The sequence below is a fragment of the Callorhinchus milii genome, unplaced genomic scaffold (assembly GCF_018977255.1).
Source record: "Callorhinchus milii isolate IMCB2004 unplaced genomic scaffold, IMCB_Cmil_1.0 Scaffold5, whole genome shotgun sequence".
Classification (NCBI taxonomy): domain Eukaryota; kingdom Metazoa; phylum Chordata; class Chondrichthyes; order Chimaeriformes; family Callorhinchidae; genus Callorhinchus; species Callorhinchus milii.
Window position 1 is genome coordinate 67,598,482 of NW_024704746.1, and position 15,399 is coordinate 67,613,880.

Sequence of the window (15,399 nt, forward strand, 5' to 3'; positions counted from 1 at the left end):
CACACACACACAGTGAATACACAGCTCTCACACACAGTGAATACACAGCTCTCACACACAGTGAATACACAGCTCTCACACACACACAGTGAATACACAGCTCTCACACACACACAGTGAATACACAGCTCTCACACACACACAGTGAATACACAGCTCTCACACACACACAGTGAATACACAGCTCTCACACACAGTGAATACACAGCTCTCACACACACACAGTGAATACACAGCTCTCACACACAGTGAATACACAGCTCTCACACACAGTGAATACACAGCTCTCACACACACAGTGAATACACAGCTCTCACACACACACAGTGAATACACAGCTCTCACACACAGTGAATACACAGTTCTCACACAGTGAATACACAGCTCTCACACACAGTGAATACACAGCACATATACACACAGTGAATACACACCTTCCGCGACAGACAGTATACATCATACATCATAACAGCCAATCACAGAGCAGCTCCACACAGCCAATCACAGAGCAGCTCCACACAGCCAATCACAGAGCAGCTCCACACCGCCAATCACAGAGCAGCTCCACACAGCCAATCACAGAGCAGCTCCACACAGCCAATCACAGAGCAGCTCCACACAGCCAATCACAGAGCAGCTCCACACCGCCAATCACAGAGCAGCTCCACACAGCCAATCACAGAGCAGCTCCACACAGCCAATCACAGAGCAGCTCCACACAGCCAATCACAGAGCAGCTCCACACAGCCAATCACAGAGCTCTATAACAATACCTCTGATACACTGTCATATAATATCACAAATGATAATAAATATCACATATTGTTACAGTGACATATACTCCGCACATCACTGTGTTCTACTGTGTATTGTGTGGTATATACTGTACTGTATATTACAGACATATTGGGGCATTGGTGTATATTATTATATTGTGTGTTATTGTGTTGGTTATGATGTGTCACTATGTGTGATGGTGTGTTATTGTATGTGATGGTGTGTTACTGTATGTGATGGTGCGTTATTGTATGTGATGGTGTGTTATTGTATGTGATGGTGTATGTGATAGTGTGTTATTGTATGTGATGGTGTGTCACTGTATGTGATGGTGTGTCACTGTATATGATGGTGTGTCACTGTGTGTGATGGTGTGTCACTGTGTGTGATGGTGTGTCACTGTGTGTGATGGTGTGTCACTGTATGTGATGGTGTGTCACTGTGTGTGATGGTGTGTCACTGTGTGTGATGGTGTGTCACTGTGTGTGATGGTGTGTCACTGTGTGTGATGGTGTGTCACTGTGTGTGATGGTGTGTCACTGTGTGTGATGGTGTGTCACTGTGTGTGATGGTGTGTCACTGTGTGTGATGGTGTGTCACTGTGTGTGATGGTGTGTCACTGTGTGTGATGGTGTGTCACTGTGTGTGATGGTGTGTCACTGTGTGTGATGGTGTGTCACTGTGTGTGATGGTGTGTCACTGTGTGTGATGGTGTGTCACTGTGTGTGATGGTGTGTCACTGTCTGTGATGGTGTGTCACTGTGTGTGATGGTGTGTCACTGTGTGTGATGGTGTGTCACTGTGTGTGATGGTGTGTCACTCTATGTGATGGTGTGTCACTGTATGTGATGGTGTGTCACTGTATGTGATGGTGTGTCACTGTATGTGATGGTGTGTCACTGTGTGTGATGGTGTGTTACTGTGTGTGATGGTGTGTCACTGTGTGTGATGGTGTGTCACTGTGTGTGATGGTGTGTCACTGTATGTGATGGTGTGTCACTGTGTGTGATGGTGTGTCACGGTGTGTGATGGTGTGTCACTGTATGTGATGGTGTGTCACTGTGTGTGATGGTGTGTCACTGTATGTGATGGTGTGTCACTGTATGTGATGGTGTATGTGATGGTGTGTCACTGTATGTGATGGTGTGTCACTGTGTGTGATGGTGTGTCACTGTATGTGATGGTGTGTCACTGTATGTGATGGTGTGTCACTGTGTGTGATGGTGTATGTGATGGTGTGTCACTGTATGTGATGGTGTGTCACTGTATGTGATGGTGTGTCACTGTGTGTGATGGTGTATGTGATGGTGTGTCACTGTATGTGATGGTGTGTCACTGTATGTGATGGTGTGTCACTGTGTGTGATGGTGTGTCACTGTGTGTGATGGTGTGTCACTGTATGTGATGGTGTGTCACTGTATGTGATGGTGTGTCACTGTGTGTGATGGTGTGTCACTGTGTGTGATGGTGTGTCACTGTATGTGATGGTGTATGTGATGGTGTGTCACTGTATGTGATGGTGTGTCACTGTATGTGATGGTGTATGTGATGGTGTGTCACTGTGTGTGATGGTGTATGTGATGGTGTGTCACTGTGTGTGATGGTGTATGTGATGGTGTGTCACTGTGTGTGATGGTGTATGTGATGGTGTGTCACTGTATGTGATGGTGTGTCACTGTGTGTGATGGTGTATGTGATGGTGTGTCACTGTATGTGATGGTGTATGTGATGGTGTGTCACTGTATGTGATGGTGTATGTGATGATGGATTGGGATACAGTGAATGTGACTGAGAGATGGTAACAGCTGCAGTGGCAGTTCGAGCTGTAGTTTTATTCCCGGTGCCCGGTGCCCGGTGCCCGGTGCCCGGTGCCCGTTGCCCGGTGCCCGTTGCCCGGTGCCCGGTGCCCGGTTGCCCCGTTGCCCCGTTGCCCGGTGCCCGTTGCCCGGTGCCCGTTGCCCGGTGCCCGTTGCCCGGCGCCCGTCACCTGGTTACAGTCACTACGCCACAACAACACTTCAAATCCCCAGTGATCCTCAGCAGAACCACAACCTCTGAGCCCCACAGCGTCCGTCCGTCTGTGTCCGTCCGTCTGTCGGTCTCTCAGCTCTGCTCTACAGTGGTGAGATTTACAGATCGTTACACCTACAGATCGATATATTTATAGATCGTTACATTTATAGATCGAATTTATAGATCGTTACACTTACAGATCGATACATTTATAGATCGTTACACTTACGGATCGATACATTTATAGATCGTTACACTTACGGATCGATACATTTATAGATCGTTACACTTACGGATCGATACATTTATAGATCGTTACACTTACGGATCGATACATTTATAGATCGTTACACTTACAGATCGATACATTTATAGATCGTTACATTTACAGATCGATACATTTACAGATCGATACATTTACAGATTGTCACAGTTATGGATTGACATTTATTTTCAAATCGACGGTCGTACAACGATACGTTCACACATTGGGGTTTTGATGTCTTAGGTCTCGAAACGGTTAGAGATGTAGTGCACAGTTCTCACAGAGGTCTGAATCCGACGCAGGGATTGGGATTGGGATTGGGATTGGGATTGGGATTGGGATTGGGATTGGGGGGCGGTCCGTTCGTCCGAAGCCGCGATTCCTTTAATGACGGGGATTCCGGTTCAAGATAACTTACGACAACGTAGATTCCCGATCCCCCCCCAGAGTCCCGGGGCCCCCGGAGAAGGTCTCGGCCGCTCCGCGCGGGATGTACGGTAAAGCAACTCTCACAGCCCCAGTCGAGACGGTTCTGGGTCCGGGTCCCCCCCCCCACCACCCCCCACCTCGGGGACTATCGAGCTCACAGTCCAGGCTGACGCCCCCCCAGTGCGGTGCTGGTGGGGGGGTGGGGGGTTACGTTTAACTCACTGAACCCACGAGAGAGAACAAGAAACATCAATCTGATTAAAGAGAAGGGAGTCTCTCTCTGTCTCTCTCTCTCTCTCCCCCCCCCCCCCCCCGGTGTCCCGGCCGACGGTGCCCCCGCAGATAAAATAGCTTCACTTCGTGACTATTTCCGGAGACGTCGCCTTGAACCCCATCGCGTGTCTGTCCTCGTACCGGAGATCCCTACTCTCGTCCCATTTCCCCCCCCCCCCATCCATCTTTACCCTCCCCGTTGTGTCCCCAGCAGCGCCTCGGGACGTCCTCCCGACGTGAAAGGCGCTCAATAAATGGAATGTTGTTGTTGTTGTTGTCTGTGCCGGAGCTCTCTCTGCTCCACTGGATGGAGGATGGACGGCGAACGTTTCCTTCGAAGTGTCAGACCGTCTCGCCTTCCGCTGGTTGGCGAAAAAAAGTCCGAGGAGTGATTTTTGGGGGGGGTGGGTGGGGGGTGGACTGGTTGGACGGCTCTTTCGAAGAGACAGCGCAGGCGCCCGACCCCGACTGAATGGGGCCGCCTTCTGTGCTGGAAGATTTCTAGTATTCTCCGGGCAAGTGAAACCGCGCCGGCCATGGACGCGAAGAGGACCCGTTCGCGTTCGAGCTCCGAGGTGGAGATGGAGCCGTCGAGCAGAGAGAGAGGGAGCGGACGTCAGCCCCGAGGCCGACCGCAGCGGAGGACGTGTAAACGGAACGTGGAGCCGGGCTGTGGGAACGGCCCCACGCTTCACCCGTGAACCTGCCGCTGGGGAGAGGAGAGGGAGAGGGAGCTGGTCGGCTCCGCCAGGCACAGCCTCGTGCCCCCAACCACCTCGCCCACCCGACCTCTCTCGCCCTCCCTCCCTTCCCCCCTCCTCCTCCTCCCGGGAGGCTGAGCGGCTTCTCCCCCTCCCCCCTCGCCCACCGTTAGTTACCGTTCAGATCCCGGGAGGAGCGGAGCGAGGACGCCTCGACGACCTGGGACCAACTGCTCCGGTAAGTGCTTCCCTCCCGTCTCCCGAAACGTGCCATGTCGGTGTCGGCCTGGCTCAGTTGCTCGCGCTCTCGCCTTAGGGTGGGGGGGGAGGGGGGGGGTGGTGAGGAGGTCATTTGCAACGGCAGATCATTTTGGGGAGATGTGAGAGTTTGCGCGCGGGAGCACCGACCCTCTGGCTGTTGTGTCTTGTGCTGTAGGATGGCGGGCAGGAGAGGGCAGGGCACTGGCGGGGCCAGAGGGACACCTGGGCACAAACTAGCGGCAACGCACCTGGCGAGGAGGCCAGAGCCCACCCAGCAATGGGCAGCCGTGGGCAGCCACGTGCCCGTAAACCGAACAGGTTAGTGCCCAAAGGCGAGAGGGTCCCGGGTTCGATTCCCGGGCGGATCAGGGGCGAAGCTTCAGCCAAGTTTCCTGACTCCACACACACACACACACACACACGCGCGCGCCTCAGCGGGCAGTAGGGACCCGGTTGGTAGTCGATTGGCGGATCGCTTTCCGGTAATAATCGCTTCAAAGTAAATAAATAATTTGGTCACTCAAAACCCCACGGCTGGTTACCGGACGCTGCTGTGCGCAATTGGCTGCCGCGTTCCGCCCACAAAATGTCCCCTTCAGTCTAACCAACTAAACCCACACATAGTTTGGCCATTGAGAGAGAGAGAGAGAGAGAGAGCGCTGTCTGGCCAAGCTTTCCCACTGCTTGTCCAGCTCGGACCCCCCTCCCCGTTAGTTAGGGCTTTGGCTGTGGGGTTACCAGGAGCTGAGGGGGAGGATTCCCGGCCCCCAGTGACTGGTCGGCCCTTCCAGGTCCTGCCATCAGCAGTGAGTGCCCTGGGACACTGCGGCCCCTCCCGGCTCAGGAACCGGGGACTGGAGACCATCACAGAGAGGGGAGGGGGGTCGATTCCCACATTCCATGCGACCGTTGTCTGATAGTTTCCTATCTATTGGTTCCCAGGAACGTGGACTGGATCCCAGGCTGGCCGTGCGGAGGCCAGGGGGCCAGAGGAGGAGGCGGAGGCTGGTGATGACGAAGGCTGGGATCAGCCTGGTCCCAGCTCCAGGCAGAGCCCTTGGACCCCACACTCACACGCACCCAACACCTCGGCCCCCCACACATCGGGGAACACGGCGGGTGGTCCTCAGCACTTTGGTGAGGGGGTTGGGGAGGGGAGTGGGGATGGGGAAGTGTGGGGCCATGGAGAGAGGAGAGGAGGTGGGGTTTACAGAGGGGAAATGGGTCGGAGAGGATTTGGAGGGTGGAGACTCACAAATCTTTACCAGACTCAACCCTCACCCCTCCCCCCGCCACCACCACCCACCGACTCCCACCCCTCCCATGTGCAACATAGGTGTCTCTGAGCTTGAGTAGGGGTGCTCAAGCGTAGTGACTGTTTTCCGGTACGGCAGCAAGTTCTGCATCCAGCAAACGAACAACCAATCTGTGCGGGAGGTGCGGGGTGGGGAGGAGGGCGGAGGGGGGGGGGGGTTCAGTCACTTTTCCCAATCATCACGCTGTAAGCGACTGAACCCCCCCCCCCCCCCCCCCACACACACACACACACAGGGTTTATCGGGTCGGGATTGTGCGAGCGCAAACGCGATGTAAATAATTGCAGATCACGTACATAATAAAAAGGATTTTTTTTTACCATAATTCCTCGCGTCATCACTTTGTTATCGTTGGCCAAGCTGCCGTGTGACACGCGTGTCTGCTGTCTTTGCTGTTTTGGGGTGTGAGATAGCCCTGAGGGTCAAGGCCTCGAGGAAAAGGTTTCGATTCGATACATACATATGTATGTGTGTGTGTGCGTGTTTATGCTGTCTGTCTGTCCGTCTGTCTGTCTTCATGTCTTCATGTCTGCCTGTATACCTATTTTGGCATTTTTCCCCTGTGTAGCGACACATCACGCCATGACTTCGAGGAACTTTGACACGCAGAACCACGGTGTGAAGCCCAAATTTATGAGCCGTGCCAAGCAGTGGAACGGCGAGATCGAGAACCTTTACAGGTTTCAGCAGGCGGGCTACCGGGATGAGGTGGAGTACAAGCAAGTGAAGCACGTCGATGGGGTAATTAACCCTCTGGGCATGGTTTTATACCCCACCATCTCTGCAGATCCATCCCAGAGTCCCTCCAGCTCCCTCCCTCCCTCCCTCCCGGTCTCACCTCGTGCACAGCCCGTCTTAGAGCACTCGCTTCGCAAGTGAGGGAACCCGGGTTTGATTCCCGGGCAAAGCCTTAAGCAAGTTTCCTTACTCCACACACCCACACGCCTCCGTTCACCTAGAAACCGCTCGTCGACTGCTCGTCGATGAGCGCCTCGCTTTCTGGGGGGAATAAATCTCTTCAAACAAATAATAATGATAGCAATTTGGTCACTCAATCCACATTGATTGTAACCCGCGGCTGCTTGCGGGACACTGCCGTGTGCAATTGGCCTCCGCATTTCACTCACAGAATACACAGTCAGTTCACTTCGCAGTGCGGCAACACACTGCACAGCGCAACCCGCGAAGCGCTTTGAGGTGCGGCAACGACGTGATCGGGTTCCACATCAAATGCGATGATTGTCATTCATTCGGATTATAATCGTAGTTATCGTTGTTATTATTTCTCCCCCCCACCCCCAGCGTGACGGCAGGTGGATCGCTGGCCAGAGACGGGGTACGTGAAGAAACTACAGAGGCGAGACAATACCTTCTATTATTACAGCAGAAAGCGGGAGTGCGAGGACAAGGAAGTCCAGAAAGTTAAAGTTTATGCCTATTGAGCAGCAACACAACACAACCTGCTGTTACGCTGGCGATTACACAATAAATCACAGTTTCCAAATCACCCTCGTTTCTCTTTCCTTCGAGAGAACAAACCCCTCCCCCCACCCCCCACAAAAAAACCCACCACAGCGCTGTGGGGCGCGCGAGTGTGCACGTCCGCATTCGGGAGTGCATGTGTCTGGTGCGTGTGCGTGTGTGTGCGTGTGTGTGTGTGTTTCGCCCACAATACACAAAGCCTGCGCGTACAGGCTTGAACCACGGTTGTGCTTCCTACACTACGCCACACCCAACTTCCTACTCCACATCCAAGTACCAACTTGCTCCACTTATAATATAATAATAATATATAATCCTTGCATTTGATATAGCGCTTTTCACGTCGGGAGGACGTCCCAAAGCGCTTCACAGAACACACTGTAAAGTGAATTGACTGTATATTTGTGGGCGAACGCGGCAGCCAATTGCGCACAGCAATGTCCACAAACAGTCGTAGATTGAAAATGACCAATTTATTATTGTTTTTGGTTTTGGAGGGATTATTATTAGGCTCTGTGTGGAGTAAGGAAACTTGCCCAAGGTTCGCCCTCTGCCTGGAATTGAACTCAGGTCTCTCACTTGCAAAGCGAGTGCTCTAACCACTGAGCTACAGGACTCCTTTCCATCAGATTGCTTCCCTCCAACCAAACCTCATACCCAACGAAGCCGAAACCCCCCCCCGTCCAGCCTTTCGTCACCACCTGCCTCGATTATCCCCCCCATTGCCCTCCTCGCCCGGTTCCCCCCAACTCTGCTATCCACGAAATGGCGAGCTGTGTGGTATTAGCTGGTTAGACACCAGCGGTGACCCTCAATGCACACTCTGGGGTTCTCCCCCGACCCCAACTCCCCACCAAAGGCTCTCGCCAACCTTCGGGAATTAGGTGAGCAGGGAGCGTCCCTCCGGGGAGAGAGAGAGAGAGCGAGAGAGAGCGCGAATCCCATTCCAGCAATCCATCTCTGGGATTTCCAGGTGTGGGATGGGGGGCCTGGAATATTCTCGGTTGGGTTTGGAGGCTCTTAAGCAACGGAAACGGGGTTTCCGCGCGTGTCAGACACCCCGGATGGCCCCGTACACCCCCCTCCCGCACTCCCCCCAAAAAAACAAATCAATTGACCTCGGGGAATTGACCCCCTTTAAGACGCTCTCCTGTAAACACGTCCCCTTTAAATCGCACCGACTTTAAACTGATAACCTTTGAGAACCTTTTAAATTCCTGTGCCCCCCCCCCCACTTCAACGACCTCCCCTTTAAACAGCCACCTCCCCTTTAAACCAGCCACCTCCCCTTTAAACAGCCACCTCCCCTTTAAATCAGCCACGTCCCCTTTAAACAGCCACCTCCCCTTTAAACAGCCTCCCCTTTAATGGCATCACCTTTAACCGCGGTCGGCGCCGGGGGTGTGGGGGAAGTGAATTGATTTTGGCCGATAGGCAGCGGCGGCGTCTGCGGGTGAGTGAGTGAGTGAGAGAGAGAGAGACCGGAGGGTCAGGGCCGGGGCTGTGTGTGAGGGTGTGTGTGAGGGGTGTGTGTGGGGGTGTGTGTGGGGGGTGTATTGCTGCTGTAGCCCCCCCCCCAGGCCCCCCCAGGCCCCCCCCCGGCCCCCAGGGGCTCAAGTGTCAGCCTCACCCCGGGGCCCGCGGGCACTCAGCTCAGCTCCGCCCCGGGGGGGGGGGGGGTAGGTCAGGTGGGGGTGTGGGGGGGAATGCGTGTGTGTGTATATGGGGTGTATGGGGGGTGTAGTATGGGGTGTATATGGGGGGATATGTGTGTGTGTATGGGGGGGTGTATATGGGGTGTATATGGGGGTGTATGGGGGGTGTATGGGGGGTGTATATCGGGTGTATATCGGGTGTGTATGGGTGTGGGTGGTGTATATGGGGTGTATATGGGGTGTGTATGGGGGGGGTGTATGGGGGTGTATAGGGGGGGTGTATATGGGGTGTATAGGGGGGGTGTATATGGGGTGTGTATGGGGGGGGTGTATGGGGTGTTGTATAGGGGGGGTGTAATGGGGTGTATAGGGGGGGTGTTATGGTGTATATGGGGTGTTATGGGGGGGTGTAGGGGTTATAGGGGGTGTATATGGGGTGTATAGGGGGGTGTATATGGGGTGTATGGGTGTATGGGGGTGTGTGTATGGGGTGTTGTATATGGGGTGTGTGTATATGGGGTGTATATGGGGTGTGTGTATATGGGGTGTGTATGGGGGGGGTGTATATGGGGGGGTGTTATATGGGGGTGTATAGGGGGGTGTATATGGGGTGTGTATAGGGGGTGTATAGTTAGGGGTGTGTATATAGGGGGTGTTATATGGGGTGTGTAGTAGGGGGGTGTTATTGGGTGTGTATATGGGGTGTGTGTATATGGGGGGTGTGTATAGGGGGGGGATGAGGTGAGTGAGTGTATATGGGGGGACGTCGTTGTCGTTGTTGTTGTAACGGCCCAACAGAGTGGTTGTTGTTGTTGTTGTTGTTGTTGTTGTTGCTGTGGGTCAGACAATAGGGGCCTCGGCCCCGGGAAGTGGTTCTCGAACCCCTATAAATAACGGCACTTCCTCTATTGGGGTCCGAGGGCGCGTCGCGGGGGGGAGTGAAGGTACTTTCCCCCACACCACACCGAGGCTCCACGTGGAGACTCCCCCCTCCCCGGCAGCCTTCCCTCCCCCCCCCACACCCCCCCCCACACCACACCCCCCACCAACACACCCCCCCACACCACCGCCCCCCCACCCACCGCCCCCCCCCAGCACCGCCCCCCCCCCACACGCACGCCCCCACCACACCGCCCCCCACACCCCCCCCACCACCACCGCCCCCCACCCCGCCCCACCACCACCCCCCCCACCACCAGCCCCCCCCACCACGCCCCCCACCACCGCCCCCCCACCACACTGCCCCCACCACACCGCCCCCCCCACCGACACCGCCCTCCCCCACCGACACCGCCCTCCCCCACCGACACCCGCCCTCCCCACCGACACCGCCCCCCCACCAACACCGCCCCTCCCCCCATCATCCAAACCTCCGCCCCACGTGTCCTCGTCCGACTCCATTGGCTCCAGAGGATGGAGTTCAAGATCCCCGTTCGAGGCCATCACTACCCCCCCAACCCCCCCCCCCCCCCCCCCCACCGACCTCTCTGACTCCCTACCAACCCGCCTCCCGCCCCCCCGCTCAGCGGGCAATCCCGTTGTGTTCCGGCGGCCGTCCGAGACGTCCGGCGGCTGTCCAGCACGGTGGGCATGGATTTGCACAGTCACTCCACTTCACAGCGTGCCCTGCGAAGCGCGGCGAGACGTTCTCAACGGCGCGATCGGGAGGCATTGCCGAGCGAGTGTGGGGGGGGGGGGGGCAGCGTTGTTGTTATCACCAAACGGCGGCGTTCGCGAGGTCCTCCGGGACGGAGGGGCGGCCGTCACCGGCCGTCAACTTCACGCGGACAGGTTTCCGGCCGTTTGTTTTTTTTTTTTTTTTTTTTTTTTTGCAGCGCTCATCGAGAATCGATCGAATCTCGAGGCGTTTTACCGCTCCCGATGTCACCCAGTTATGGCCACGCGGATTTATCTCGTTCCGGGGGCGTCGCGGCCGGACGTAGCGTTGGCAGGAGTTTGCCCCGGGACGAGGGCTCATTCGTTCTGGCCTCCGCGAGGGAGGGAGGGAGGGAGGGAGGGAGGGAGAGACGGACTTCCACGGGAGGGGTATAAATGCTCGTTATTAACTCTCTTGTGTTATTCTGTTAACTTCCAGCTCAGTGGTTAGAGCCCTCGCCTCGCAAACAAGAGGACCCGGGTTCGATTCCCGGGTGAGACGAAACCTTAAGGCAAGTTCCCTTACTCCACCCACGCACACACCCACGCACACACACGCACACACACACACACCCACACACACCCACACCCACACCCACACACACCCACACCCACACCCACACCCACACCCACACACACACGCACACACACGCACACATACGCACATCTCTGTTTACCGGCAGTCGGCAAGAACATGTTTTTGTTTTTAGTCGATAGGCAGATCGCTTTCCGAGGGGGTAGTAATCCCTTCGTAAATAGATAATAATAACCTAATTTGGTCGCTCAACCCACGACTGTTCGCTGTGCGTTTCGCCCGCAAAATTGCACAGTCGCTACACTTTCCGGGGTGTCGGGCGGAGGAGCGCCTTGAGACGTCTCGGAAGGCGCGACGAGGCGCTGCATCACATGCGACGGATTATGATTAATTGTTATTTATTGTTGTTGTTATCCAGGTTTTCTCAGTATGAAAAGCAAAGTGGAGGACGTGACCAGTTGAAGGCGGCTCCCGATCTCCTCTGTCGGAACCATGCGTCCGTGAGTGACGGCAATGTGCTGGTGATCAGTCAGGCGTCCTTCCGGGAAGGTTCCAGACAGTCGAGGCTGCTGCGTTAGTGGTGTGTACACGTGAAGGGCGCGGAGTCGTGTGAGTCCGCAATGGATGACTTTGCCACACGGAGTTATGGCACCAGCGCACAAGACAACCGGCCCTTGTTTGGGGAGACATCGGCACGGGTAAGGAGACCGTCCAATGTGAACCCTTGTGGGGAGATGTCACACAGTCCCGTGGTGCAGGGGTTGGAGCCCTCGCCTCGCAAGCGAGAGGACCCGGGTTTGATTCCCGGGCAGGGCCGTACCTTAGGCAAGTTTCCTTACTCCACACACACACGCACACACGCACACGTGCCGCGTTTCGCCCGCAAATATACAGTCGATTCCCTTGACAGCGTATCCCGTGAAGCGCTTTGAGGAGTCTCAACGACGTGATCGGGCGCCGTATCAAATGCGAGGATTGTTATCATTGCTCTGCCCAACGTCAGAGGGTCAGTGGCAGGTGGTGGAGCGGTGTCCGGCGGTGACACTGAGCCTTTGCTGAGTTCCTATCATCTTTTTTTTAATTTCAGGATCGAATTATCAATATTGTTGTTGGTGTCCTCACGTCTCTGTTGTTGCTGGTGAGTGGAGACGTGTTCATGTTCTTTATATCTGGCGTCTTATTCTTCTCCCCCCCGCCCCACCACCCCACCGCGCCCCTGCTCCCACGGCTGTTTGTGGGGACGCTGCTGTGCGCAGTTGGCTGCCGCGTTTCGCCCCCAAAATGGCACAGTTCGCTCGCTCGACAGTCTAACCTGAGAAGCGCTTTGAGACGTCTCAACGACGCGATAAGGCGCCGGGTCAAAGGCAAGGATTATTATGGTTAATAATGTAAAGATTATTAACTCTGCTGGTCTGACGTGTGAACCCGGTGGGGATGACGTAAGCCCGTGCGGCAGGAATCTCCTCTCCCTTGCACGTCTCTGAACTATTCTCCTCTCTCCCTCTCGCACGCAGGTAACGGTCATCAGTGCTTTCGTTTTCCCTCACTTGCCTCCAAAGCCACTGAATGTTTTCTTTGTCATCTGTATCTTGATGAGCTGTGCCTCCATCGGTGTCCTCGTGAGTACCGTGTGTGTCTCTCTCTCTCTCTCTCTCTCTCTCTCTGACGCTGAGCGTGGAGTAGACGTGGACTTAAATCTACTCTAACCTGGGGACCTATATATATATATATAAAAAATACCTTCAAGAGAGAGCGCTTTTCACAAGGGACAAAAGTAATAGAAGGCTGTGGGAGGGAGTCAGGAATGGGTGTAGGTTTGCAGAGTATATTGAACTGATGCGCGTTGGGGGAGTGTCGGAGGGGCCGTCCTTCGGTTTAGCCCTTCAACCCGTGAAGTCCTTCGATCCTACGAAGCCCTCTGTAATGTCTCGATGTGATGAGGTGCCTGAAACGTGCCACCTGTTGCAATGTCGGTCTCGCCCGGGATACCGCCTGACATGGTTATTATGATGATTAATAACGTAAAGTCTATTAACTCCGCTGAGCAGCTGTGTGGAATTTACCCAACAGTAAGAAGGGAAGGAGGAGGAGGAGGGAGGAAAGGGGGTATTTTATTCCGTTGACAAACCTCCCGGTTTTACCCCGAAAGTAAAACGCTCTTGAATCGGACGAACTTTTGCCTGTTACGGCCTCTCTTTTCCTCTCGCCTCTGATGAGAGGCAGCGGCTACCTTGCCCGGCTGACCTGAAATAATTTCTCCATTGATTCTTTTTTTTTTCTTTCTCTCTCTCTCTCTCTCTCTCCAGATCTACTGGTATCGGCAGGGAGACCTGGAGCCGAAATTCCGCAACTTGATCTACTACAGCCTGTTCTGTGTGGTCATGCTGTGCATGTGTGCCAACCTGTATTTCCACGATGTTGGAAAATGACTTGATTCCCTCTTCTGCTCACCACCCCTACCCCCTCCACAACCCCCACCCCACCCCTCGCTCCAAGATTTGGGATGTTCGCGACGTCGGTCTCCGAACCCCCCCACACACCGGCCGACCGACCGACCGAAAGAGGGAGTTCCAGAAGGTCCCGGAAACACAACCCCAGGAGTCTTTGCATCGAGAGCGCATTTGGTTCTTTCTCCGCACGTTCCTCATCGTTCCTTTTTCTCTTCCCCCCCCCCCCCCTCACCTCACACATTCCTGTCATCTCTCTCTCTCCTCCCCACCAACTACCAGCTTTGCACTGTAAATAGCAAACATCTCGAGCTCACTCCAGGCTGCGGATTGCACCCTTCATCCGATGATGATGATGATGATGATATTACACTTAATACAGCGCCTTATCTCGACTCAAAGCGCTTCACAGGATATACTGTAAAGTGAAAGTGTAGTGATTGTATACTTTGTGGGCAAAACGCGGCAGCCAATTGCAACCAGCAGCGTCCCCACAAACAGCTGTGGGTGAGTGATTGAGTGACCAAATTATTATTATTATTTTTGAATGGATTATTACCCCCCGGAAAGCAATCCCCCAATCGGCTAACAACCAGGTTCCGACTTAACTGCTGGATAAACAGAGGCGTGTGGAGTAAGGGAACTTGTCTGAGGTTGGAGCTGCTCGGGAATCAAACCCGGGTCCTCTCGCACCGCGAGGCGAGAGCTCTAACCCCTGAGCTGCGGCACTCCACGAGGAAAGCTGTGAGGAAACGGGCGAGCGGGTGGTGTGGAAAAGAGTATTCACCAGAGAAGTCTTGCACTAAACGAACATTCCAGACTTGCCAAGATATTTTTTTTTTTCTAAGACTTTCTTTTTTGTATAAAGCTTTTTCTCTTTTTTTTTTNCCCTCTCTCTCTTTCTTGCAAATCGTGCGGGTTTATTTTTCAAGAGGTTTAAAATAAAACTAGGGAGAAAAGCACTTGAAGAAGGAAATTCAATCAGTCGTAGCCAGAACAATCCAGTTTGTTCCCGAGACAAATCTTTTATTATTTTGTCTAGGTTTAAAAGAAAGTAAAATTAATTGCACTATGCAGCCAATTAACTTTTTTTTATATATATATTATATATACACACACAATGAATAGCCAAAATTAGACAGACAATACTAGACAGCACCAGTGTAAGATATTTACTTTTCTGTTTTAAATGAATAAATAGTAATAAAAAAAAATTTATATACATTAAACTCGAGTCTCCTGCGGCTTTTCACATGAAAATAAGTGACCTAATGTAGGGACCGTAATACACACAGGCTGCATTGTGATATGTGGAGAAATGTACTGTCTTTCTTACCATTCCCTAGTGTGTTGGGATGTACGCCTTAAGCGACTTAAGACACTTCATCAATACTTTTCCCTGTACAATCGAACCTCACTCTAATGAACCCCCTCAGGAATGGCAGCAAAAGATTGTTCTATCAGGGGGTTCAATATAGCGGGGTTTGGGCTGTCAAATAGGTGCAAAAATCGGGTCTTGCAGTGAGAGTAAACAAATAAAGGGTTGATGATCTTGAATTGAATCATTATCTGTTCCTGACATCCTTTCG

The 15,399-nt window shown here is 53.7% G+C and overlaps 2 protein-coding genes across 3 annotated transcripts; both read left to right on the forward strand.

The window, feature by feature from the left end:
- Nucleotides 1-2,800: 2,800 nt before the first annotated feature.
- meig1 (meiosis/spermiogenesis associated 1) lies at nt 2,801-7,542 on the forward strand. Of its 2 annotated transcripts, XM_042335644.1 has the most exons (4): nt 4,856-5,037; nt 5,662-5,856; nt 6,604-6,776; nt 7,349-7,542. In XM_042335644.1, the coding sequence occupies exons 1-4, from the start codon at nt 4,896-4,898 to the stop codon at nt 7,475-7,477; spliced, it is 639 nt and encodes a 212-aa protein (XP_042191578.1). In that variant the 5' UTR covers nt 4,856-4,895; the 3' UTR covers nt 7,478-7,542. The 2 variants fall into 2 exon arrangements, with proteins under 2 accessions (XP_042191579.1, XP_042191578.1); XM_042335645.1 differs by lacking the exons at nt 4,856-5,037; nt 5,662-5,856 and adding an exon at nt 2,801-2,899.
- Nucleotides 7,543-11,794: 4,252 nt separating this feature from the next.
- Nucleotides 11,795-14,044, forward strand: tmem243b (transmembrane protein 243, mitochondrial b). Its single transcript, XM_007912556.2, has 4 exons — nt 11,795-12,061; nt 12,451-12,501; nt 12,878-12,982; nt 13,670-14,044. Exons 1-4 carry the CDS (start codon nt 11,984-11,986, stop codon nt 13,790-13,792), a joined length of 357 nt encoding a protein of 118 aa, XP_007910747.1. The 5' UTR covers nt 11,795-11,983; the 3' UTR covers nt 13,793-14,044.
- The last annotated feature ends 1,355 nt before the right edge of the window (nt 14,045-15,399 follow it).

What these genes read in the sequence shown, in the direction of transcription:
- meig1 (XM_042335644.1), top strand. Translation starts at nt 4,896, where the DNA reads ATGGCGGGCAGGAGAGGGCAGGGCACTGGCGGGGCCAGAGGGACACCT. An exon ending in CGTGCCCGTAAACCGAACAG is followed by an intron (nt 5,038 to 5,661) that starts GTTAGTGCCCAA and finishes ATTGGTTCCCAG; the next exon opens with GAACGTGGACTGGATCCCAG. An exon ending in GGGTGGTCCTCAGCACTTTG is followed by an intron (nt 5,857 to 6,603) that starts GTGAGGGGGTTG and finishes TCCCCTGTGTAG; the next exon opens with CGACACATCACGCCATGACT.
- tmem243b (XM_007912556.2), top strand. Translation starts at nt 11,984, where the DNA reads ATGGATGACTTTGCCACACGGAGTTATGGCACCAGCGCACAAGACAAC. An exon ending in TTGGGGAGACATCGGCACGG is followed by an intron (nt 12,062 to 12,450) that starts GTAAGGAGACCG and finishes TTTTAATTTCAG; the next exon opens with GATCGAATTATCAATATTGT. An exon ending in GTGCCTCCATCGGTGTCCTC is followed by an intron (nt 12,983 to 13,669) that starts GTGAGTACCGTG and finishes CTCTCTCTCCAG; the next exon opens with ATCTACTGGTATCGGCAGGG.